Below are 21,609 nucleotides of genomic sequence, written 5' to 3' on the forward strand. Positions count from 1 at the left end.
CACTGTGTGATTTATTTATTTTTTTACAAAAGTTTATTCTTAAATGTACAATAGGTTCCAAGACAACACTTCATTCTAGCTATAGGTGGCAACAGATGTTATGGCAGGGAATCCAGATGTTTAATCCAGATGTTTAAACAGGAATGGAACTAAGGATCATCATTGCCTCAGGCACAAGGGACAGCTTACTTTTTGCCAGATTTCTTAATTCCACCTGTGGCTGCAAAAGGAAAAAAAAAAGTCTCATCCAGGGAAAAAGACAGCTCCATGGTTGAAGCCCCAGGGGCCTGATAAGGATCCTAATAAGGCCCAGCTCTATGTACTGGGCATTTTTTTGGACACAAGCATGCACAGGGCTTCCCCAGTATTATCTATTCTGGGCAAAAGTAGAATGAGAATAAGGCAGGGCACGAGTAATGGCTGCGCACTGGTCTGGATCTCAAGTGTGTTGTGTATTTCAGACGGGCTCACTTAATCCTCATCCCCTATCAACCCATTTTACAGATAACAAAGTCTCAGTGTTAGGTGTTGTTCAAAGTTATAAACTGGTATGCGACAAAGCCAGGATTCCAACCTGGGTAGCCTGACTTCCAAGTCCATACTCTTGCCACGTCACACCACATCAACTTCTATATTATGATCCTGGGATCTGATTTACTCACTACCTTTATTTTACCCAATTTACAAATGACTGTATTTGGCACACGGTAGGTAATTTAACAAACAGTTATAGAATTAAGTATGCCTAATATAGAAATGAAAGTCCTAAAGGGCTATGACAAAATAAACCTCAAAAAAAAAAAGTAGATGATGCTCAATAAGAAACAAGTAGTACAGGATTTCACTAAGGGTTGGCCTTCTCCCCATACATAATCACAGATTAAGGGAAGGTGCAAGATACCTCACATCATTCCAAAAAGGAATCTCAATATCTAGAATCTCAGCGCTCTGTGGGTACACAAAAATGACTCAAACCCACTAGAATAGAGGTCTTGGGAAACCCTGAATGACACTCCCACCATTCCAGCCTTCATTGTCCCTAGGGTGGCTCAGTGATCCAATAGGGTATAGATAACTGTTGAGAAAATAATCCTATTTTGATGAATGTAAACAGGATTTAAGAAGCACAAAGTACAATGACTGACAGGGTTAAAAAAAACTTTTGATATGTAATCAATTCCTCTTACACAAAGGCAAAAAAAAGGCAGAATCGTAGAGAATTAAGTTAAAAAACATATAGCACAATAATATGCCAACAGACTTGGACTTTATCCATTAGACTAGGCGCATCCAGCAGTGAAAAGACTCAGGATGCAAAAGTATTTTGCTAGTTTTAACAATACGATTAGTAAATTAAGAAATGTTACAAGCAACAAAGAAGCAGTGAAATACGAATTTGGAGCAAGAAGCTGTAGAGGATATCTGCAAACTCAACTGTACGAACGTGTGTCTGAGATATATAAATTTCTTTATTTCCATTTCTGCCACTTCCCTAAGCAAGAGAAGCCCATACTGGGTCTGGCTCCCGCCCCCTCTCCCGCTGCTGCGAAACCAAGCCTGGCTAGGGCCGTCCACTGCAGCGGACACCAGCAACAGAAACCTCGCAACTCACCAACGAGGCAGGACACGGACATGCTCGGGCCCGTATCCAGACTGATGCTCAGGCGTTTGTCCGGCTTGAGCTCTACCCCGCCCTCACTCACCCAGGGGGCCTTTCCCCGCGGCCTTCGCTTTTAGCTCCTCGAGTTTCTTTTGCTCCTCCTTCTGTTTCTGCTTGAATGCCTTATCTTCCTACGGAGAGGGAGAGCGGGTTCACTCCCGGCGGATTTCTCAGACCCTCCGCGCCCGCCCACGCCTCTGCGCCAGCCCTCACCTCGTCCATCTCCTTGGCTTGCTTCTTGGGCTGCTTCAGGGGCTTCTTCTTGCCACCTGCGTGCGACACGAGCACGCTCAGCCTGGCCCCCGCCGGGTCCCGTCCCTCTCCGCCCCGCCCCACCCCACCCCACCCCATCGTCCCCGCACACTTACCTTCGCGGCCCGACATGGCGCCTGCCGCCCCTTCCCCAGACCCTGCCACCGGATGCGGAGCTTCCCGTCCCACCCCCTGAGCCTATACCTCCATGCGGGCCCGCAGATTGGCTCCTGGTTCGGAAGTTGCGCTCCCGCTGCCGGAAGCGGTCCGGAGGCGGGCACTAAAGGGTCAGGGATCAACTGAGTGACGGGCGCACCATTGGGGTTGCGGCTCCGGCGCCAAGCCCACCAGGTACTGGGGAGGTGGGGTGTCCTGCCCCGGGAGGATCCAGAAGCCGCGAACGGTTTTTAACCGCAAGCGCTAAGCCTGGGACCGTGCACGGGGAAAGGACTGCAGGTAGAGGGAAGGGTTTGTGCAAAGGCCTTGAAGCTCGGCGCATTCCTTACAGTGTGGCTGGTGGGAGATGCGAGGGAGGCAGCAGAAATGGGCGGGGGCTAGACCACCTGGTTCTAGAGCTTTGGAGGCCACCGGAAGGAGCTGGGGTTTTATAATATAGCCCGGGGTGCGATATTTTGCAAATTCTGTTTATTCATCCAGTACATTTTTGTTGAGTGTGTACTATATGTATGTACTTTAGGCACTGAGGATGCAGCAGTGAACAAAACAGTGCTGGCCCTGGCAGAGCTGCCGTTCTGGTGGGTGAGACAGACTATCAGTAAATAAGTGAAATGCATACCACGGGTCATGTTATATGTGCCTGGGGAAAAATAAAGCAGAGAAAGTGGTTAAGGAGTCCTGGGGTGGGAGTGGACAGCTATGACATTTGAGTAGGACTTGAAAAAGAGAAGGGAGCAAGCAGTACAGATAACAGGTGGTGTGAAGCCCCTGAGGTGGGAATAGCCTAGCATGTTCTAGCAACATAAAAGAAGCTGGGGGCTTCCCTGGTGGCGCAGTGGTTGAGAATCTGCCTGCCAGTGCAGGGGACACGGGTTCGAGCCCTGGTCTGGGAGGATCCCACATGCCGCGGAGCAACTGGGCCCGTGAGCCACAACTACTGAGCCTGCGCGTCTGGAGCCTGTGCTCTGCAACAAGAGAGGCTGTGACAGTGAGAGGCCCGCGCACTGCGATGAAGAGTGGCCCCCGCTCGCCGCAACTAGAGAAAGCCCTCGCACAGAAACGAGGACCCAACACAGCCAAAAATAAATTAAAAACAAAAAACAAAAAACAAAAGCTGGGAATCATATGGGAATTATGTGAAGTGAAAGATATGTTAGCTAACCTTGTTATGGTAAACATTTAGCAGTACATACATTTGTCAAATCATCACATTGTACACCTTAAACTTTTACAATGTTGTGTGTCAATTTTGTCTCAAAAAAACCAGGGGAAAAAGGTCCATGTGACTGGAGCAGAGTGAGGAAAAGGAGACTGGTGAGGGGAGAGAAGAATGAGAGCCAGGAGGTGGATGCCCTGTAGGTCATGGAAAGGATTTTGGCTTTTACCTTGAGAGAAATGGGGAACCGTTGCAGGCTTTGAGCAGAGAGAGACATGGTCTGACCGTGTTTTGAAAGCACCACTGCCTGCTCTATTGACAGTAGGGGCTAGAGTAGAAGCAGGGAGACCTGTCAGAGGCTCTTAGGATAATCCAGACAAAAGATGTCGGTCGTTGGGACCAGGTGATAGCAGTGGCAGGGGCAAGAGGAAGAGGGATTCTGGATTTAGTTTCAGAGGTGGAGGTGGCATTTGTTAATGGATTGGATGTGAGGAGGGAGAGAAAGCAGAGCCAGGGATGATATGAGAGTTTGGGCCTGATTGGTTTCCATCAACCAAGATGGAGAAGACTGTGGGAAAGGCAGGTTTGGGAGAGGAAGATAAGATCCCCATCAGCCTTCCAAGCAGAGACATGGAGTGAGCAGTTCGATAAATGAGCCTGGAATTCAGAGGAGAGGTGTGGGCTGGAGAGGTCCGATTATAGTTTGTTTGGTTTTTATTTATTTATTTATTTTTGGCCACGCCACGTGGCTTGCAGGATCTTAGTTCCCTTACCAGGGATTGAACCCGGCCCTGGCAGTGAAAGCACCAAGTCTTAACCACTGGACTGCCAGAGGATTCTCTGTTTGTTTTTTAGTAATAGCTTTATTGAGATATAATTTACATACCACACAATTCATCTACTTAATGTGTACCATTCAGTGGTTTTAGTATATTTACAGTGTTGTGCAACTATCCCTACAATCAAGTTTAGAACTTTTTTGTAGATGATTTTTCAAGCCACAGGACTGGATAAGAGAGGAGCCTGAGGACAGGGCCCTGGGGCACTGTGTGGAGGGGTTGTGGAAGGGAGTGGGGACTGGAAGGCAAGAGGAGAAGGTGGTTCAAGAAGGAGGGAGCTATCACGAGGCTCAGGCTGCTGACAAGGCAAGCGAGATGAGGACGGAACTGATCATTGGGTTTAGCCACGTGGACATGACCTGGACAGGAGCAGTTCAAGTGGCCTGGTGGGTGTGAAGGCCAGATCAGAGGGGGGCTGAATGAGAATGGGAGAAGAGGAACTGGAGACAGCTAGTGCAGGCACTTTGCCAAGGAGTAAAGAGGAGCAGAGAAGTGGGGCAGTTGCTGGAGGGAGTGTCAAATCAATTAGTGTCTGACGAGGGGAGAGGATATGGGACCTGGGGCACAGCTTGGCCTTTCCTAGAGCAGGAATTATTCATCCTGAGGAACAAGAGAAGGTGGGGATGAGACAGACACTGGCAGGTGGGAAGGTGTGGTAGGAGTTTATGGAAGTTCTCTTCCAATTTTAAAATATTTTCTTGGTGAAAAATGAAGCAAACCATCAGCTATACGAGTGAGGATGAGGTACTGGTGATGGAGGTTTGAGGAAAGAGCAGTTGGTAGAAGATAGTCATCTGGATGGAGTAGGAGAATGGATGTGGAGGGGCAGCGTCCTGAACTGGGCGCAGGGCCTCTGCTCATTTGGCCCTCTGTCCACCTGTCCAGCCTCTCCACCCACTCTCCTCTCTGCTTCACAGGTCACCCTTCAGATTTAGACAACTTCAAGCACTGTTCCACTTTGTCTCTGTGCCAGGAACATCTTCCCTTTGCCCACAGGTTGATGGGCCTGTGAGATATCTAAGTGGGGAGGAGCCAGGAGACAGGCTGGGGTGGGCGGCTGAGAGGAGGGACTAGAGTGGGGGAACAACTTGGGATTCATTGGTGTGTCCCCTCAGGAAGCCAAGTCCCTGCTGTCTCCAAGCTTATGTTCTAGTGAGGGACGAGGCAATACATGAAGAAGGCAATATATGTGTCTGATGGAGAAAAAGAAAGCAGGTAAGGTGGCCAAGGAGGGAGTGGTCAGGAAAGGCCTTATCAAGAGGTGATATGTGAACAAAGACGTAAGTGTGAGGTAACTGGACTTGTGGAGGCAGAGCGGTCCAGGCAGAGGACATGGCAGGGCACAGACCCTGTGGCAGGATTGTGCTTACCGTGGTGAGGATGCTGGAGTGGAGTATGTACAGGGATGGAGAGAAGGAAGGGGATGAGGGCTGAGAGGACCGGGGCTTGTTGGCCAATGGCAGGACTGGTGTGCATGCCACGTGACCGGGGAGCTGTCAGGGGGTTTTGCACCGAGGGATGTGATCTGACTTACGAGATAACAGAGCCTCTGTTTGCCACATGAAGAACGGCTGTGAGGGGCAGGGGAGGAAGCCATGACTGCGTAGGAGGCTGTAGCTGTCTTCTCTGCCAGGGATGAGTGACCTTCCTGGGGTCCAAGATTGGGCTGCTGATAGAGGAGGAGCCAGGAAAGGAGGCTGAGAAGGTCGGAGGAATCTGAGGGGGGTGGTGATTTCAAAATGAGAGGGTGTTGAAAGCTGCAGAGGTATTGGAGAAGAAATCTGAGTAGCACCTGCTGGATCTGACAAGGTGGAAGTTTTGCAGGGCTTCAGGAGAGCAACCTTGGTGGTCGAGCGGGATCAAGAGAGAAGAGGGCTGAAGAAGTAGTGATGGACAAGGGGGACACCTTTCTGCTGAGCGTTGCTGAGGAGGGTGGGTGCTCTGCTTTGATGAGGGGTACACCTGCAGGATTGTTGTGAGGCCACAGCTTGTGTGCAGTGGTCACTGGCCTTGAGGCCTAGGAGGCTGGCCCAACTGCTGGGCCATGGGTGGCGTGTGCTCCCTTGGGCCTTAGGCAAGGGGCAGAGGGGTTTGGGTGCAGCACCAGCTTGGAACCACTGTCACAGAGATGTCCCCTTCTGTGGCGCTCAGCTCAGGCTTTTGCCAGGAGGCATGCCCCTACCCAAGCAACTTTGTTTTCAAGAGGGTCTGAGCTTCTCCAAGCATGGCACCGTGGGGAGGAGGCTGGGATGCTCATCGCCTTACGTCAGGGATGGTCCTTTCTTTGTAACTGGAGCTCTTCTAGCCTGTCTTCCTGTCCCCTGCTCCCTTTGCTTACCTCTCTCTCTGGCCTGGTCTTTTGGCTACCAGGTGTCACTCTGACAGCCAGAGTCAGTACTTGGGGGCAGGGGTGGTTTGGCCAGACCAGGGTGCTCTGGCCCAGGTTTGCCCCGGGAGCATGGGTCACCTGGCCCTCTCTTCGGGGTCCTCAGAATTCACTGCTGCTCCTGGGCTCGGGCCAGGCCTGACTGGATAATGGGAGACTCCCTGTGCTGTTCAGGTAACAGAGAAGTAGGACTGTTGGGGCCCAAACATCAAAGCAAGGTTGAAAAGGGAAAGATGAAAGAAACTTAACCTGTTGGGCAGTTACTGAGGTTGGAAAGAAGGAAGAAAGCTTATGGAAAGTGAGAAATGTGAGACTGGGAGTTGGTCACCCAGAATGTCTGGGCTTGAAGGGCAGAAGGAAAGTTGGTGTGAACCTAAAAAAGCTGTCCTCTATGAAGAAATCTGGGTTGTTTTGTTTTGCTTTGTTTTCCCCCGGAATTGTCTTTTCAGAGGAGAGCTGAGGAGAGAGTTTTCTGCCTTGGGACATGAACGACCTGTGTCCTAGAACAGAAGCGAAACTGCTTCCCCAGGGTTGAGGCAGCCCTCAGGGAGTCTGGGAAGCTGGTTTTGATAGTCATTTATAGAAATCTTTCCCCCAAATCCCCTCAGTCAGTTCCAGTTTCCCTAGGAGTCTTTGTGAATCTTTGTGGGGGCTCTGTTAGCATGGACACAACGCAGGTTTAAGAATTTTCTTTGAGATTATCAGAAAACTGGACACCAGGATTCTCATGCAGATCACAACAGAGACCTGGGGTTGTGGGAAGGTGGGTGGAATGGGAGGATCTGGTTCATGTGGCGTCACGGAGAGAGGTGGAAGGCCTGAGCTCCTAAGTATGCTCTTCCCTGACATGCTCCCTTGTCCGGGGGCACCTAGTGAAGCCTGACCCTGGTGGCTGCCATCTCTGGGCCCAACAGAGTGCTGCGCAGTTTGGACTTTCTAATGGAAACTGTTCAGTTCAGAACTGTCCCTAGGACTTGAGATCTGACTTAAGCCCAGCCTTTCTTGGCTGTGAGCTGATCTCTCTGGCATCCCCCCACAGATCTCCCGATGACAGGGTGCAGCCCTGTGTTGGCCATGCGGCACGTCGTGGGTGTGTCTCCCGTACTGGTGCGGAGAGGCCTCCTTGGAAGGGACCTCATTATGACCAGGACTCTCTGCAGCCCAGGCCCCAGCCAGCCCAGCGAGAAAAGACCTGAGGAGGTGGCCCTCGGGCTGTACCACCGCCTCACAGCGCTGGGAGGAGCCCTGGGGCACAGCATTCAGCAACGAGCGTCCTCCATGGCCAAGACTTGGTGGGACAGATATGAAGAGTTTGTTGGACTCAGTGAGGTTCGAGAGGCCCAGGGAAACGTGACTGAGGTGAGGAGGGTAGCTGGGGTGGTTGGCCCTGCCCTCTGACTTGGGCAGTGTGGCCTGGAGGCTCCTGACAAGTAAATTACCAGCCACAGATGCTGGGAGGCCACGTCCAGATTTGCCTTTTCTTGAACACATACCACTAGGAGAAGGATCTGACTCGTTTCTCACATGACAGCCTGGGTTTGATACTACCGGGGTGAAGGGCCCTCCTCTCTCCCATGAAAACAAGTTGTTGTGTATGCTATGTACCAGTGAGTCCCGGGCCATTAACATCCTTTCTGTTAGGACAGCAAACACTTCCTTCATTGACTGCTTGGGGGTTGGTGGTGAGAGTTACCTGGAGGGTTGCTGCATTACAGTGTCCTCAAAGCCCCATGTGTGATTGAAGCATCCCTCGTGAAAGTAGAAGCACTGGGAAACATCAGACTGTGAGGTGGGAAGAGCTGCCTGTGGTTGTCAAGTCCCTTGTGGCAGTGGAAATGCGTTCTGCCATCTCTGTTCCCACTCCCACGTAGGCACAGACCAGTGTAGTGGGGTGGGAAGAACCTGGGGCTTAGCCGGAGGTTTTGAGGCACAGTGCTGTCTCTCCCCTTGGAGGCCATCACTTTGGCTGAGCTGGGGTTTCTCCATCTCTTGAATGGAGGCCAGGGCAATGCCTGTCATGGCGTTTGGCGTTGTTGGGAGGTGTAGCTAAGGTAACACACATGAAGCCGATTAAGAACGTAAGGGCCTTGCTGTGGTTTGTCAAGACTAGAGTCAGCTGGGTTTGGTGGACAGATTATATGCATCTTTAGCTATTTTCAGGTTTCTCAGGGGCATGTTATTTCCACTTGAACGGACAAATCCGGTGATTCTGATGGGCGGGGCCCGGGGCTACACTTTGAGGACCACTGGGTGAGCCAGGATTATGTGTCTGAGGGACTCTCTTTCCACCCTTTGTACTGACACCCAACTGACCTCTTCTCAGCCCAGTCTGGTTGGGAATGGAGCTGAGTCTGTGCGGGCATGGAGAGAAGGGGCAAATGGCCTCTGTTGTTCTCTCTGCAGGCAGAGAAAGTGTTCATGGTGGCTCGAGGGCTTGTCCGGGAGGCTCGGGAGGACTTGGAAGGTCAGCAGGCCAAGCTGAAGGAGGTGAGGGACCGCTTGGACCGCATCTCCAGAGACGATAACCAGTACCTGGAACTGGCTACTCTGGAGCACAGGATGTTGCAGGTGGGCACCTTCCTCATCTGGAGAGGGACCCTAGCCTGGCAGGCCATGGAGGGGCGAGGTGGGAGCCCTGACTAGTTAGGGGGTCAGACACCTGGTGAGGAGGTAAACCAGAAGCCCCTGTGGAGGGACTGGGCCCCAGGCTTCCAGAGCTTCTCCACGCACTTCGTCCTGGAGTACTGGGATCAGTGGTCCAGGACAGTATAATCTGGACCCCAGATTACTGAGGAGGGAGCACCATGCAGGAGTCTGGCCCAGAGAGCGCCGGACACTTCCCTTCTGTTAGACACATTCTGTAGACACCACTGCATGTCCGGCCAGACCCAAGACTGCTTGGGGAGGATAGTGCCACTCACCTTGACCACCCCCAGTTCCTTTGCTCCTCCCTCCTGACCAGGCTTATGCTACCTTTAATCATTCAGCGTGTTTATGGAACATGTAATCTGTGCCAGGCGTGAAGCTGAGCCCCAAGGACATGGTAGTGGGACATCTGCTGGTGGCTGCTGGGCCAGGTTGCTGCTATATGACAGCTTTGCTTCTGCAGGAGGAGAAGAGGCTTCGTATGACCTATCTGCGTGCCGAAGACTCCGAGCGAGAGAAGTTCTCCCTCTTCTCTGCAGCTGTGCGGGAAAGTCATGAGAAGGAGCGCACTCGGGCTGAGAGGACCAAGAACTGGTCCCTCATTGGGTCAGTCCTGGGGGCCTTGATTGGTGTGGCTGGCTCCACCTACGTGAACCGTGTGCGGCTACAGGAGCTGAAGGTCTTGCTTCTGGAGGCTCAGAAGGGGCCTGTGAGCCTCCAGGAAGCCATCCGAGAACAGGCGTCCAGCTACTCCCTCCAGCAGAGGGACCTCCATGACCTCATGGCAGACCTGAGGGGCCTGGTGCAAGCTGGGCCTGGGCAGAGCTCTTTGTCCCAGGCAGGTACTTCCCCCACCCGAGACAGAGACACAGATGTCCTTTCAGCTGCCTTGAAAGAGCAGCTCAGCCATTCCAGGCAGGTCCATTCATGTCTAGAGGGTTTACGAGACCAGCTTGATGGCCTGGAAGAGACTTTGAGCCAAGTGGCTGGGGTGCTTCAGCTTGCAAAGGCTGCAGCGCACCCAGGCCTGGTGGAGCCGGCAGATGGGGCCCTGTCTGGGACCTTGCTGGAACAGGGGAGCATGATCTTGGGGCTGTCGGACATGGAGCAGAGGCTAGAAGCCCAGGTCAACAGGAACACCATCTATGGCACACTGGTCACCTGCGTGACATTTGTGGCCATCCTGCCTGTGCTGTATATGCTGTTCAGGACCAGCTAGCCCCTGGACCCACCTCCAGAGGGAGGAGGTATGGATGTAGATTTAATTAGAGAATGAAGCAATGAAGTGAGCCTTCAGGGGTGCACTCAACCTCAGCCTGGGTCTGTGTGGCTCACCAGCAGACATAACTTTACTTTTTAGGCAACACTCATTTACATTAACTATTGAAAATTTGTGCTAATGTCCAATTAAAATGTCTTTAAGTTTGTCCTATTTAAAGTAATTTGTTAGACTGAGTTTTGTCCATTGAAAATTGAGATTTAGGACTCGAGGGTTGGGCCTGGAAGTAGGGTAATCGCCCCCTTTTAGTTCCTCTCTCATCTCTTGGTCTTGCCCCCAGTTCAGGACCATTTTGGATGTACTTACCGCTTGAGGCCTGGATTTTCATTTTGGATTTCCTGGCCTGTCCTCCACTTGCCCAGCCTTCCTGTGTCACGTGGCCCATGATTTCCAGTGAGTAAAACCTAGCCTGCTTCCCACCCATTGGTGACCATGGTTACTGCCCCTCTTCTGGATCACTTTCTCTGCCATGTTGGGGAAAACTTCCTGTTTCTAACACTGGAGGAATGATCAGAGGAGAGCAGGGAAGAGAGATTGGGGAATGGTTGGTAAATATTGCTGGGGACATAGTTACAGGGATTGGCTGCCAGTCTGGTTCCCTGGTGCAGAGAATGCTTTGGGCAGCACCACTCGGGCTGGTGTCGTCCCACACACAGCCTAGGGATGACCTCTACAGCCTTGGGCAGAGCTCAGCCCACCAGCAGTGTGAATGGTGAGGCAGTGATGGGGAGGGACCTCCCAGAGGTGGGAGGTGCAGTTGGGGGGGCATGGAGGTGGACTGCCCTGAGAACCCTTTACCTCTTCCTTTTCAGTGGAGAACAGCAACCTTTGACCTCCTGGGTAAATGGCCATGGGTGGCCTTGTGTGTCCTTGACTAAACAGGAGCAGTGGGGAGGCACTCGGCTTGCACTGTGGGTCTGGAGAACCCACCCTCCTTTCAGGGTGCACTGAGGTTGTGTGCAGGGTCTGCAGATAGGGGCTTCTGTGGGCTGGGCAGAGCTGACTCACAGCAGAGGCCTGTGGAGCCAGAAGTGCTTCCATGAGATGCCCTCCCTCTTGGGAGCCTGTGCTCAAGCCTGGGCAGTGGGCATGGCCCAAGTAGCCCCATGGGTGATGTGAACCTCTGAGCCCCTGGTCCCTTGATCATTTGGTCACTCTATCCACGGCATTGTTTTCTTTTTGTAATGGATTCCCCAGGAGGGTGTGGGATGAAATGACCTCTGCACTTGGGATGTTCACCCTCCTGATGGGTAGGAGGTGACTTGTCTGTGTATAGGTGAGGGGTGTTGTGGGGTAGGAAGTCCTAGGTCCCCCTCTGCAGTGAGGTAGGTCCTAAAGGGTGTGCACTTGAGTGAATGGGTCTGGGAAGGGGAGGATTCCAGGCACATGGAGGGTGGCCCCCACAAGCTGCACAGCCAGGAGAGGCAAGGTGGGTGAGGGCCTTGAGGCACACCAGCTTGGCTGAGGTGGTGATGGGTGTTGGAGAGTTGTGGAGCATAAAGTTAGAGAATGAAGTGGAGGACCCAGATGGCCACTCTGATGTCCAGAGGCCAGGGACGAGGGAACCAGGGAAGGGGTGCCATCCTGGTGTGGACAAGGTGCTGAGTCCTGGACCCAGGTGTTGGAAGAGAGGGTGGAGGGAAGGGAGCGAGCCGAGGAGTTGGGGAGGGAGAATTTGGAAGGCAGAGTCGGGTATATGAGAATGATGACAGACTCTTGATGGGTGGCAGGTGGGAAGAGGGTGCCTGTGATTTAGCTCTTCTGACAGCAGCCAGTGTGGATGACCTGAACCTTCTGATTGAGGCTTCCCCAAGCCTGTGGAGGCTCTGGGGGCTTCCAGAGTGATCTCTGTGTGACAAATTTTGCCTCCCAAGAGGCTGTCCCAATGGCCATGAGCCAAAGCGCTCCAGAAGTCCTAATAGGATGGGCTAGGTCCTGGCTCCTGAGTTTTTGCAGTGGGCAGGGCAGGGTGTGAAAGGCCCAGCAGAGGGCACACCTGGGCCTCAGGAGAGAACCCAAGTGTTCCTCCCTTGGAAGGCCCAAGTATTTGCAGGTGAGGGAGTCCTGACTTGCCCAAGGCTTCTCAGCTTGGGGCGGGCCCAGGTACGGGTCTGGAAGGAAATGTGCCCTTGCTTGTGCACTGTTGCAGCGGTGTGCCCTCCTTTAACAGCCGGGCTAGGTGTGGTATCACCTCCACTTGGCGGTCAGCAAATAGGCGTGTGTGTTTGGGGGGCAGGGGTCAGGTTACTTGGCTTAGTGATGGCGCAAACCCAGGCCCAACCCCAAAGCCTGCGTTCTTCCCGCACAGCCAGAGGTGGGGGCCGGAAGGAGAGGTCGGCTGTTTGGGAGTCCTGGGAGTAGGGCCGGTGGGCAGACCTCGTGCGGTGCGGAGAAACAAGGCGCCTAGGAGTTCAAGTTGGAGGAGGACGACCACAGGAGCCAGGTATTGGACAGGTAAGAGGGAGCTCGCGGCGCCGCACAGCGGGGGTGGTGGTTGGCGAACAGGCGGAGCAGGTGAGGGGCGTGGGTCCCACCCGGCGCTGGCAGGCAGGTAGACAGGCAGAGGCCGGGACGCAGTACCACCACACCTGGGGTGCAGAGCGCGACCCCCGGTCCGGCACGTCCCATCCCGGAGGGCTCCCAATTCCGGTTCCAGCGCGGCGCGCAGGTGAGGCCCGGCGGGACTGGGCGGGGTGGGGCAGCCGGTCCTTGGGGCTCCCGCTCCTCACCCTCCTCCCGCCGCCGTCCGCGTTGCCCTGGCTACCGCCGTGGTGCAGCCCGCCGCCGCCGCCCCCCCCGACCCCTCGAAGGAGGGGTGTAGTCCCCCGCCCTCGGCAAGTGCAGAGCCGGGCGGGCTGGAATGCGGGGTCCCGGGCGGCTCGGGGCCGCGCGCCTGGCTCTCCCGGCTGCTTCCGGCCTGGCCTGGGCGGCGGGCGGGGGGAGGGCGGCCCGGCGGGCGAGGGGGGGAAGGAGCGAAGCCGGGCCCGGCCGACGCGGCTTTGTCTCCTTTGTTCCCAGCGGTGGCAGCGCCGCGGCGGGAGGGGCGGGCAGCGGCCGCAGTTTTCCGCCCCTCGGTCTCCGGGTAACAGCTGCGGCTCCGCCAGACCCACCTCCGGGGGTGGGGCGCGGGGGGGCGGGGGGGAGGCCGCCGCCGCGCGCGCAGATCTCGAGCCCGGAGCGGCCGGCGCCCGCCTCGGCGTGCTAGTCCTGCGGGGCCCGGCCGGGTGGTAAGTGCGGGGCCCGGGGCCGGGGCGGTGGGACCGGGGCGAGGCGGCGCATCCCCGGGATGGAAGGGCCTGGAGCTTCGTTGCCGCCGGGCCCGGGCAGCCCGTGTGAGTGGTGGGCGGCTTCGGTCCTGAGAGTTGCGACCATACTTCTCCGCGCGAAGGGAAACTCTGGCGGCTCCGCCTGTAACGCGATTGGGAGACAGAGGAGGTGGAGCTGCTCCTCCGCGCCCCCTCCTCGCCGCCGCCGCCGCCGCCGCCTCAGCCCGGGACCGGCCGGCCTCTTCCCCGCCCTCCCAGGACCACTGGTGGGGTCCATGCCCTGGTCGGGGAGGAGGGAGGAGGGTCGGGGAAAAGTCGATGTGGAGGTCGAGGCTTCCCCTACGTAGTAACAGCCCTTCCAGGCTGCGCTCGGCGCGACTGACAAAAGGCAGCCTGTAATCCCCCTGCCACGCACCCCCAGAGGGGAAGCCCCAGCCCCCCACCCCCCGTAAACGGACGGTGGGTGATTGATGAGCACTCCTTGAGTCCTCACCGGTAAATGGTGGACCCTCACCCCCACCCCACCTCAACACAAACAACAGGGTAAGCACTGTGCCCTCCTGCGCTGTCAATTAGTAACTTCTCTTGGGTGGACCCTGGGAGCAGAGCGAGGGCAGAAAGGAAAGGCCGGTTTCCCACTAATCCCCGCGACTCGGTAAATGAGGGCTGGGATATGAACCCTCTCCCAGTTTGAAGGGCAGAGTTTATAAGCCCTCTTGGTTGGTGAGAACAGCCCCAGGAGGGCGGGGAGAGGTGCTTGCTCTTTGCAGACAGAAGTTAGGCAGCCTTGGGCCCTGCTGAAGTGGTCCAGAGAAAGGTGGGCCCAGAAGAGCTAGGCTTTGGCTGTGACTCTGGCTGGAGCTTGAGATCTGGGGAATGGGCAAGAGATCCTAGCTGTGTAAGTTGGGGACCTGAGGCCCAGCTCCAAACCAGCCTTTTCAGTCTGCTCTGGCCTGATCATTAATAAAAGTGGGGCTGACACTGTGTCGTCCTTCAAGAAGCCAAGTGGCTTGGAGGGGGTTGTGGGCTCCATATCTCCCCTGCTGGCTGGGTTTTCTTGGCTGTGAAATGAGGGTTCTTTCAATATGTAAGGAGCACCTGCTCTGTGCTAACGTCTGTCCTGGTTACTGGGGCCTCTGAATCAAAAGTCACATTCCCTGCCTTTAAGGAGCTTCAAGAGTGGGAGCGTGGAACAAGGAGAAGAGTGGCCTTGGTTGGTGCCACTAATGCCAGGCACACACCATATCACGTTAAATGGTTAGAGCAGTCCCGCCTGCCATTCTCCAGATGGGAAACCTGAAGCTTAGAGAGCCCAAGGCAGAGCTGCAATATACACCAGGGTGGTGGCTGGGGATGTCCACCGACCATGTGCAGTGGGCTCCTCAGGAGCCTGGGAGGGGGACAGGGAAGGCTTCCCTGGGAAGCCTTAGCGAACAGGCGGGGCAGGTGAGGGGCGTGGGTTGGGCACGATGGTTGGGCACCAGATGGTTGGGCACCAGAGTTAATGGGATAGAGAGGGAGTGGGCATGGAGGAGTGTGAAACAGCCTGCAGTTCAGGCTGGCAGGAACGAAGAGCATGTGCGTGGGAGCACTGGCATGGATCGCACAGGAGAGTGTGTGGACTGGAGGGCCTGACCTTTATACTCCGGGCCCTGGGGTGCCCCAAAGACTCTGGAAGGAGGGATGTACTCCGATTCTGCTTGGAGTTCCCCTGAGGTGGGAGGGGGTAAGCTGGAGGGGCCGGGAGCTGCTCTATGGCCGGTGGCAGAGGTTAAGTGAAATATGTGCCCTTCTTTTTTTTTTTTTAACACTTTTATTATTTATTTATTTATTTATTTATTTTTTGGCTGTGTTGGGTCTTCGTTTCTGTGCGAGGGCTTTCTCTAGTTGTGGCAAGCGGGGGCCACTCTTCATCGCAGTGCGCGGGCCTCTCACTATCGCGGCCTCTCTTGTTGCGGAGCACAGGCTCCAGTCGCGCAGGCTCAGTAGTTGTGGCTCACGGGCCTAGTTGCTCCGCGGCATGTGGGATCTTCCCAGACCAGGGCTCGAACCCGTGTCCCCTGCATTGGCAGGCAGATTCTCAACCACTGCGCCACCAGGGAAGCCCTGCCCTTCTTCTTTTTGTCCTCCTCCTACCCATGGTATGCGGGGAAGGGCGAGGGTTGCTCTGCCCTGTGGCAGTGATTGAAGAAGCCTGACACTTTTCCCAGCGTGGGTCAGCCTCCAGTATCCTATGTGGCCTTGCCAGGAGCTGTTCTGATCCTGCCCATCTGCTTCCTGTGGGCCACTTGACCCAGCTGTGGTTTTACATTTAGGGATTGTCTTGGTTGCTGCCCCTTGAGGGCTGGAGAACTTTGGCTTGAAGTAGGCGCTGAGCAAATGTTTGTAAGCGAATGATGGGTCAGACCCTCTGCCAAGGCGCATCCCTAGGCGGGAGGTGGTAGGAGGGACTGAGCAGTGGCTGGGCATGGGAGATGGCCTCTGCCCATCCTCAGGCAGACCCTGTCTTCCCAGAGGAAGAAACTTTCTCTTCCCATTCCTTGGAAACAAGGTGGGGGGCTCCTGGGAAGCCTGGCCTTGCCACAGTCCTGGGCTTCTCGCCGGGTTCACGACTCTCCCTGCCGCCCCCCTCATCCTACCCCCTCGATGTCAAACAGAGGCTGCCTTGTTCCTGCTCCCATAGAGCTGCCCTGTTCTCTGCACACTAAAAATGGAAACCCCCAAGCTATTTTGGGAGCACTGCCCAGCCGGGCCGTGGCCACAGTACTCTGCTTCCACCGGGCTGCTGGACCCTCTTCCAAGCCTTACGCCCAGCCCTGCTCACTCTGGGCCAGCCTCAGGAGCACCCTGCCGGGAGACTTGGCTGGAAGGAGCCAACCTGGACCCTGGGAAGCTCTGGGAACAGAATGAACAGGCAGACTGGCAGCTGGGTGGTGGGAGGGGCTGGGCCATGCCGCCTGGGCACAGGCAAGTAGGGGAAGTGTCTCAGCTTGGGATGCATGGCCTGTCCCCTGCGCTTTACCAATCTTGGTGCTCCTGGCTGGAGACCATCCAGGTCTGGGAAAGGTGGTGTCATGGTTTCCTGGTCTCACTTGGCTTCAGGTGGAGCCTGCAAGGAGGGGTCTGTGAGGAGAGCAGGCACTCAAGGCCTGCGAGGGTCCTGGGGATGTGGGGCACATCTAGTATGGTGACTTCCTTTAGGACAACCCCCCCTGCCCCCCACCCTCCAGCCCTGCTCTGCTCTGACCTGCAGGAGAGGAGATAGCAAGAGATGGCCTGGCTTCTGCAGCCCTCTAGGACTTAGGGCTCAAACCAGGGAAGTGTGCGTGAGTCTGTGTGTGTGGGGTCTGAAAGTGGGTGGTGGTGTGTATGTCTTGGGTGGGTGGGTGCGTGTGATGTGCCTGTGTGGAGTGCATGTTTTTTTGTGTCAAGAGTTTGTCTCTGTGGACGTGTCTTTGTGCAGGTGTCTAAGTGCAGGTGGGTAGCGTGTCTGTGTGGAATGTTTGCCTGTGTTTCTGGGTATGTGTCTCCGTGCGGTATGCACAGGCTGTATGTGCATGCATCTGTGTGTGTGCTCGCACCCATGTGTTTGTGTGTGGGTGTGTGCATGCAGGGTGGGTGGTATGTATGCTTCTTGGTGTGTGCGAGCATGTGTCTGCTTATGTGCTGGTGGTGGTTTTGGGCTAGGCTAGCCCCGGGCCTGTGTGGAGGGTATGTACCGGGGTACCCTGATGGGGCAGAGTTTGGGCAGAGGGTGAGGATGGGAGAGTGCCGAGAACGGGCTGCAGGGGAGACAGGACTAAAGTGGGGGCCTGACTGGGCCCTGCCAGCCGCGCAGCTCCTTCCTAGCTGCCCTTTCCCAGGCCCTGAGGGTGCTTGGTTCTGCTGCCCTCCCCCTCCCTGTGGGCTCTGAGGAGGCGTCCCTGTGGAATGTGTTTGGTGGCCGAGGGCCAGGCTGGGCCCAGCTCCACCAGCAGACTGGGCAGCCGGGAGAGGTACCTTTGTGCTGCCTCCATGGTGGGGAGCCCACATGCCTGCATCCGAGCCCCCAGCTTCATGCTCTGCTTTCTCCCTGGCTAGGTGACTCTCACACGGGGCATGCTGTTGTCTCCTGATCCAGCTGGCCTTGCCAGGTGAGCCTGACCTCACACCTAGGTGTCTGGGAGCAGTGTGACTCCCACCTCTGCTGAGGGCTCTCCAAGGTGGGGTCTAGCTAGCCTTTTAGGCTCTATACTTGGCAGCCTTTTTTTAAAAAAAATTATTTTATTTATTTATTTTGGCTGTGTTTGGTCTTTGTTGCTGCACGCGGGCTTTCTCTAGTTGCAATGAGCGGGGGCTACTCTTTGTTGCGGTGTGCGGGCTTCTCATTGCGGTGGCTTCTCTTGTTGCGGAGCACGGGCTCTAGGCGCACAGGCTTCAGTAGTTCGGCACATGGGCTCAGTAGTTGTGGCTCACGGGCTCTAGAGCGCAGGCTCAGTAGTTGTGGCGCACGGGCTTAGTTGCTCCGCGGCATGTGGGATCTTCCCGTACCAGGGCTTGAACCCGCGTCCCCTGCATTGGCAGGCGGATTCTTAACCACTGAGCCACCAGGGAAACCCTCCCTGGCAGCCTTAACCCCCCTCATCTCTCTGGCCCGTTGGTTCTGTGGTTATTACCCTTCTGGATTCCTACCCTGAAAGGCCCTTCATCCAATTCTTACCCTACTCTAACATGCAGGTGGCCCATGAGGCCTTGCCCTCCCTTTTTCTGCCCAGGAAACTGGCATCCATGCAGAGGGTGCCTTTCTCTCTTTGGGGTTCTGGGTCCCTTCTTCCCATCCCATGCTCTCCTGCCCCTTCCAGGCCCTAGTCCCTGGGAATGGGATGTTTCCCATGTCTCTGCCCCTTTAGCCTCTTACCCTTGGACCCTGTTATGACATAGGGCAGGGCAGGGCAGGGTGAGGGGTGTGGGGTGCAGGTCTTGTGAGAGAGTAGTGCTTACAGAGAATGGGCAGTGTTGAAGTGTCTCCTGACCCCTTGCTAGTGTGTGGTCCTGGGGTCATCCTAACCACAGTGCCGTCTAAGCCTGGTCTTCCCTGCTCCCCCCTCCCTGAGTTAGGAGGGGCATCTTGGCAGTGTCACAGTCCTACCCCTCACCATTGGTCCCACGGTGCTCAGGTGGCCACATGAGCCCCGCTCAACCTCTCTCCCTACCAGGTGACCATGCCTGCCCTCGGCCCAGCTCTTCTCCAGGCACTCTGGGCCGGGTGGGTCCTCACCCTCCAGCCCCCACCACCGACTGCTTTCACTCCCAATGGTACACATCTGCAGCACCTGGCGCGGGATCCCACCTCAGGCACCCTCTACCTAGGGGCCACCAACTTCCTGTTCCAGCTGAGCCCTCAACTGCAGCTGGAGGCCACTGTGTCCACTGGCCCTGTGCTAGACAGCAGGGACTGTCTGCCACCTGTGATGCCTGATGAGTGCCCTCAGGCCCAGCCCACCAACAACCCGAACCAGCTGCTCCTGGTGAGCCCTGGGGCCCTGGTGGTGTGTGGCAGTGTGCACCAGGGGGTCTGTGAGCAGCGGCGCCTGGGGCAGCTCGGGCAGCTGTTGCTGCGGCCAGAGCGACCTGGGGACACCCAGTATGTGGCCGCCAATGACCCTGCCGTCACCACGGTGGGACTGGTGGCCCAGGGCTTGGCTGGGGAGCCCCTCCTCTTTGTGGGGCGGGGCTACACCAGCAGGGGCGTGGGGGGTGGCATCCCTCCCATCACTACCCGCGCCTTAAGGCCGCTGGACCCCCAGGCCGCCTTCTCTTACGAGGAGACGGCCAAGCTAGCTGTGGGCCGCCTCTCCGAGTACAGCCACCACTTTGTGAGCGCCTTTGCACGCGGGGCCAGTGCCTACTTCCTGTTTCTCCGGCGGGACCTGCAGGCTCAGTCTCGAGCTTTCCGTGCCTATGTGTCCCGTGTGTGCCTCCGGGACCAGCACTACTACTCCTACGTGGAGTTGCCTCTGGCCTGTCAGGGGGGCCGCTACGGGCTGATCCAGGCTGCAGCTGTGGCCATGTCCGCGGAGGTGGCCCGGGGGGAGGTGCTGTTTGCAGCCTTCTCCTCGGCCGCTCCCCCCACTGTGGGCCGGCCCCCGTCGGCAGCTGCCGGGGCATCTGGAGCCTCTGCCCTCTGTGCCTTCCCCCTGGATGAGGTGGATCGCCTTGCTAATCGCACACGCGATGCCTGCTACACTCGGGAGGGCCGCGCTGAGGATGGGGCCGAGGTGGCCTACATTGAGTATGATGTCAATTCCGACTGTGCTCAGCTGCCCGTGGTGAGTCCTGGCACCGCCCAGCCCTTCCCTGTCTCTGAGGCCACTGGCCAGGCATTTACTGATCAGGTCAATGGATGTTAAGTGATTCCTTTGTGTCTGGGCGATGGAAGGGTACCTTACGGTAAGAGTGGCATTCAGGGGGACAGAGAGCCAGCTGTGCAGGGGTGGGTTTGGACCAGGTGCTGAAGGGATGGCATTTGTGTAGGTGGACTGAGAGGGCATTTGAGGTTCTAGGGAATGGGGCAGGGACCCAGAATGTAGGGGGGATGGAATCTATTGTTTTAGGTTCTTGAGCGAGAGAGGCAGGTGAGGTTGAGACTTGTTTGGCTCTAGTCTCAGGATGGATGAAAAGGGTAGAAGCCACATATAGGGGGACTGAGTCAGTGAGAGGTGGGAGGGGACCCAGGTTAGTAGACCTGGAGAGGAGGATGCAAGCTGGAGAGGCTTTGGAAAAGTGGTCCAGGAGAAGGCTGAGGGCATGAACTGGAGGAAGCAGCTCCCAGGCCAGGGATGGGAGAAAGTGGGGCCCCAGACATGTGGGGATCAAAAGAGGGGGACAGAGCCGCTGCAGACTGTGGAGGTAAGCCACTGGGGCAAGGCTAAGGATGCAGCTGTGGGAGAGCCAAGAGCTGGCAGAGACGCTGGGAGAAGGGGTGGGGTTGTCCAGGGAGGAGGGGCCAGGGGACATTATCCAGGCAGGGCCTTATTTGTGCTTCTTGCTGCCTGCAGGACACCCTGGATGCTTACCCTTGTGGCTCAGACCACACGCCCAGCCCCATGGCCAGCCGTGTCCCCCTGGAAGCCACGCCAGTTCTGGAGTGGCCAGGGGTTCAGCTAACAGCCGTGGCGATCACTGTGGAAGATGGACACACCATTGCTTTCCTGGGTGACAGTCAAGGGCAGCTGCATAAGGTGAGTCCACAGGAGGTACTGGGCCCTGCCCCAGGATCTGGAGGCGACAGGCTGCTGGGGACCCAGGCTGGGCAGAGCTACTCCTGAGACCCCTGGGGCTGCAATGTGAGATATGTGATGTGCCCTGGCCCTGGCTGGGAGAGATGACCTGTGCTCCTCTTTCTGGGGCTGGGTGGTGTGACCTGTACTCTCTAGGAGGAAATTCTACCTGTAAATTATTTTATTGGGGCGAGAGGGGAGGGCCTTGGGCCTCAGACCCTGTGGTCTCTGATCTCAGGTCTACTTGGGCCCAGGGAGTGATGGCCACCCGTACTCCACACGGATCATCCAGCAGGGGTCTGCGGTGAGCAGAGACCTCATCTTTGATGGGGCCTTCGAGCACCTGTATGTCATGACCCAGAGCACGGTGAGTGCCACGCGCCAGCCAGGGAGGGCATGACTGCTGGGAGGGGCCTCGGGGGAGCTGGGGGCCTGTATGTGGGGAGCCACTGGTGCTTGGATTGTTGACCTCAAGTCCTCTTCGCTGCTGTAGCTTCTCAAGGTTCCTGTGGCCTCCTGTGCTCAGCACCTGGACTGTGCATCTTGCCTGGCTCACAGGGACCCATACTGTGGGTGGTGTGTGCTCCTCGGCAGGTCAGCGCTCCCCCGACCCTGGCCCCTTCCCCAGCCCCACCCCAACCCCAGCCTCATGCCCTCAATTCTCCTGCCCTGTCCAGGGTTCCTGGTCC

General features: G+C 56.4%; 2 protein-coding genes and 1 long non-coding RNA gene across 12 annotated transcripts in view; 2 read left to right on the forward strand and 1 right to left on the reverse strand.

The window, feature by feature from the left end:
- On the reverse strand, positions 1-2,159 carry LOC114236161 (uncharacterized). The gene is made up of 4 exons (XR_009009402.1): positions 2,029-2,159; positions 1,874-1,929; positions 1,704-1,791; positions 1-220 (listed from the first exon to the last, which is right to left on the reverse strand). It is a non-coding gene; the product is annotated as an uncharacterized LOC114236161 (long non-coding RNA).
- Positions 217-17,798, forward strand: CCDC51 (coiled-coil domain containing 51). 9 transcript variants are annotated; one of them, XR_009009401.1, is made up of 9 exons: positions 2,007-2,263; positions 2,610-2,667; positions 5,200-5,299; positions 7,510-7,829; positions 8,874-9,038; positions 9,580-10,363; positions 10,676-10,788; positions 12,704-12,849; positions 17,742-17,798. XR_009009401.1 is itself a non-coding variant. In XM_057554067.1 (6 exons), exons 3-6 carry the CDS (start codon positions 5,272-5,274, stop codon positions 10,333-10,335), a joined length of 1,188 nt encoding a protein of 395 aa, XP_057410050.1. In that variant the 5' UTR covers positions 217-2,263; positions 2,610-2,667; positions 5,200-5,271; the 3' UTR covers positions 10,336-10,554. The 9 variants fall into 9 exon arrangements, 8 of the variants coding, with proteins under 8 accessions (XP_057410050.1, XP_057410049.1, XP_007168871.1 ...); XM_057554067.1 differs by lacking the exons at positions 10,676-10,788; positions 12,704-12,849; positions 17,742-17,798 and having other exon boundaries at positions 217-2,263; positions 8,874-8,957; positions 9,580-10,554; XM_057554066.1 differs by lacking the exons at positions 10,676-10,788; positions 12,704-12,849; positions 17,742-17,798 and having other exon boundaries at positions 2,008-2,263; positions 9,580-10,554.
- PLXNB1 (plexin B1) overlaps positions 13,506-21,609 on the forward strand; it is a 26,352-nt gene continuing 18,248 nt past the window's right edge. The window contains exons 1-6 of one of the 2 annotated variants that reach the window (XM_007168815.2): positions 13,506-13,622; positions 17,742-17,794; positions 18,857-19,969; positions 20,699-20,881; positions 21,159-21,287; positions 21,414-21,514. In XM_007168815.2, the coding sequence (XP_007168877.2) occupies positions 18,863-19,969; positions 20,699-20,881; positions 21,159-21,287; positions 21,414-21,514 (1,520 nt within the window). In that variant the 5' untranslated portion in view covers positions 13,506-13,622; positions 17,742-17,794; positions 18,857-18,862. The remainder of the gene's footprint in view (positions 13,623-17,741; positions 17,795-18,856; positions 19,970-20,698; positions 20,882-21,158; positions 21,288-21,413; positions 21,515-21,609) is intronic. The other variant, XM_057554063.1, reaches the window with a different exon arrangement.

This window comes from Balaenoptera acutorostrata, chromosome 10 (genome assembly GCF_949987535.1).
Source record: "Balaenoptera acutorostrata chromosome 10, mBalAcu1.1, whole genome shotgun sequence".
In the NCBI taxonomy this organism is placed as follows: domain Eukaryota; kingdom Metazoa; phylum Chordata; class Mammalia; order Artiodactyla; family Balaenopteridae; genus Balaenoptera; species Balaenoptera acutorostrata.

What these genes read in the sequence shown, in the direction of transcription:
- CCDC51 (XM_057554066.1), top strand. Translation starts at nt 5,272, where the DNA reads ATGTGTCTGATGGAGAAAAAGAAAGCAG. An exon ending in GATGGAGAAAAAGAAAGCAG is followed by an intron (nt 5,300 to 7,509) that starts GTAAGGTGGCCA and finishes ATCCCCCCACAG; the next exon opens with ATCTCCCGATGACAGGGTGC. An exon ending in CCCAGGGAAACGTGACTGAG is followed by an intron (nt 7,830 to 8,873) that starts GTGAGGAGGGTA and finishes TTCTCTCTGCAG; the next exon opens with GCAGAGAAAGTGTTCATGGT.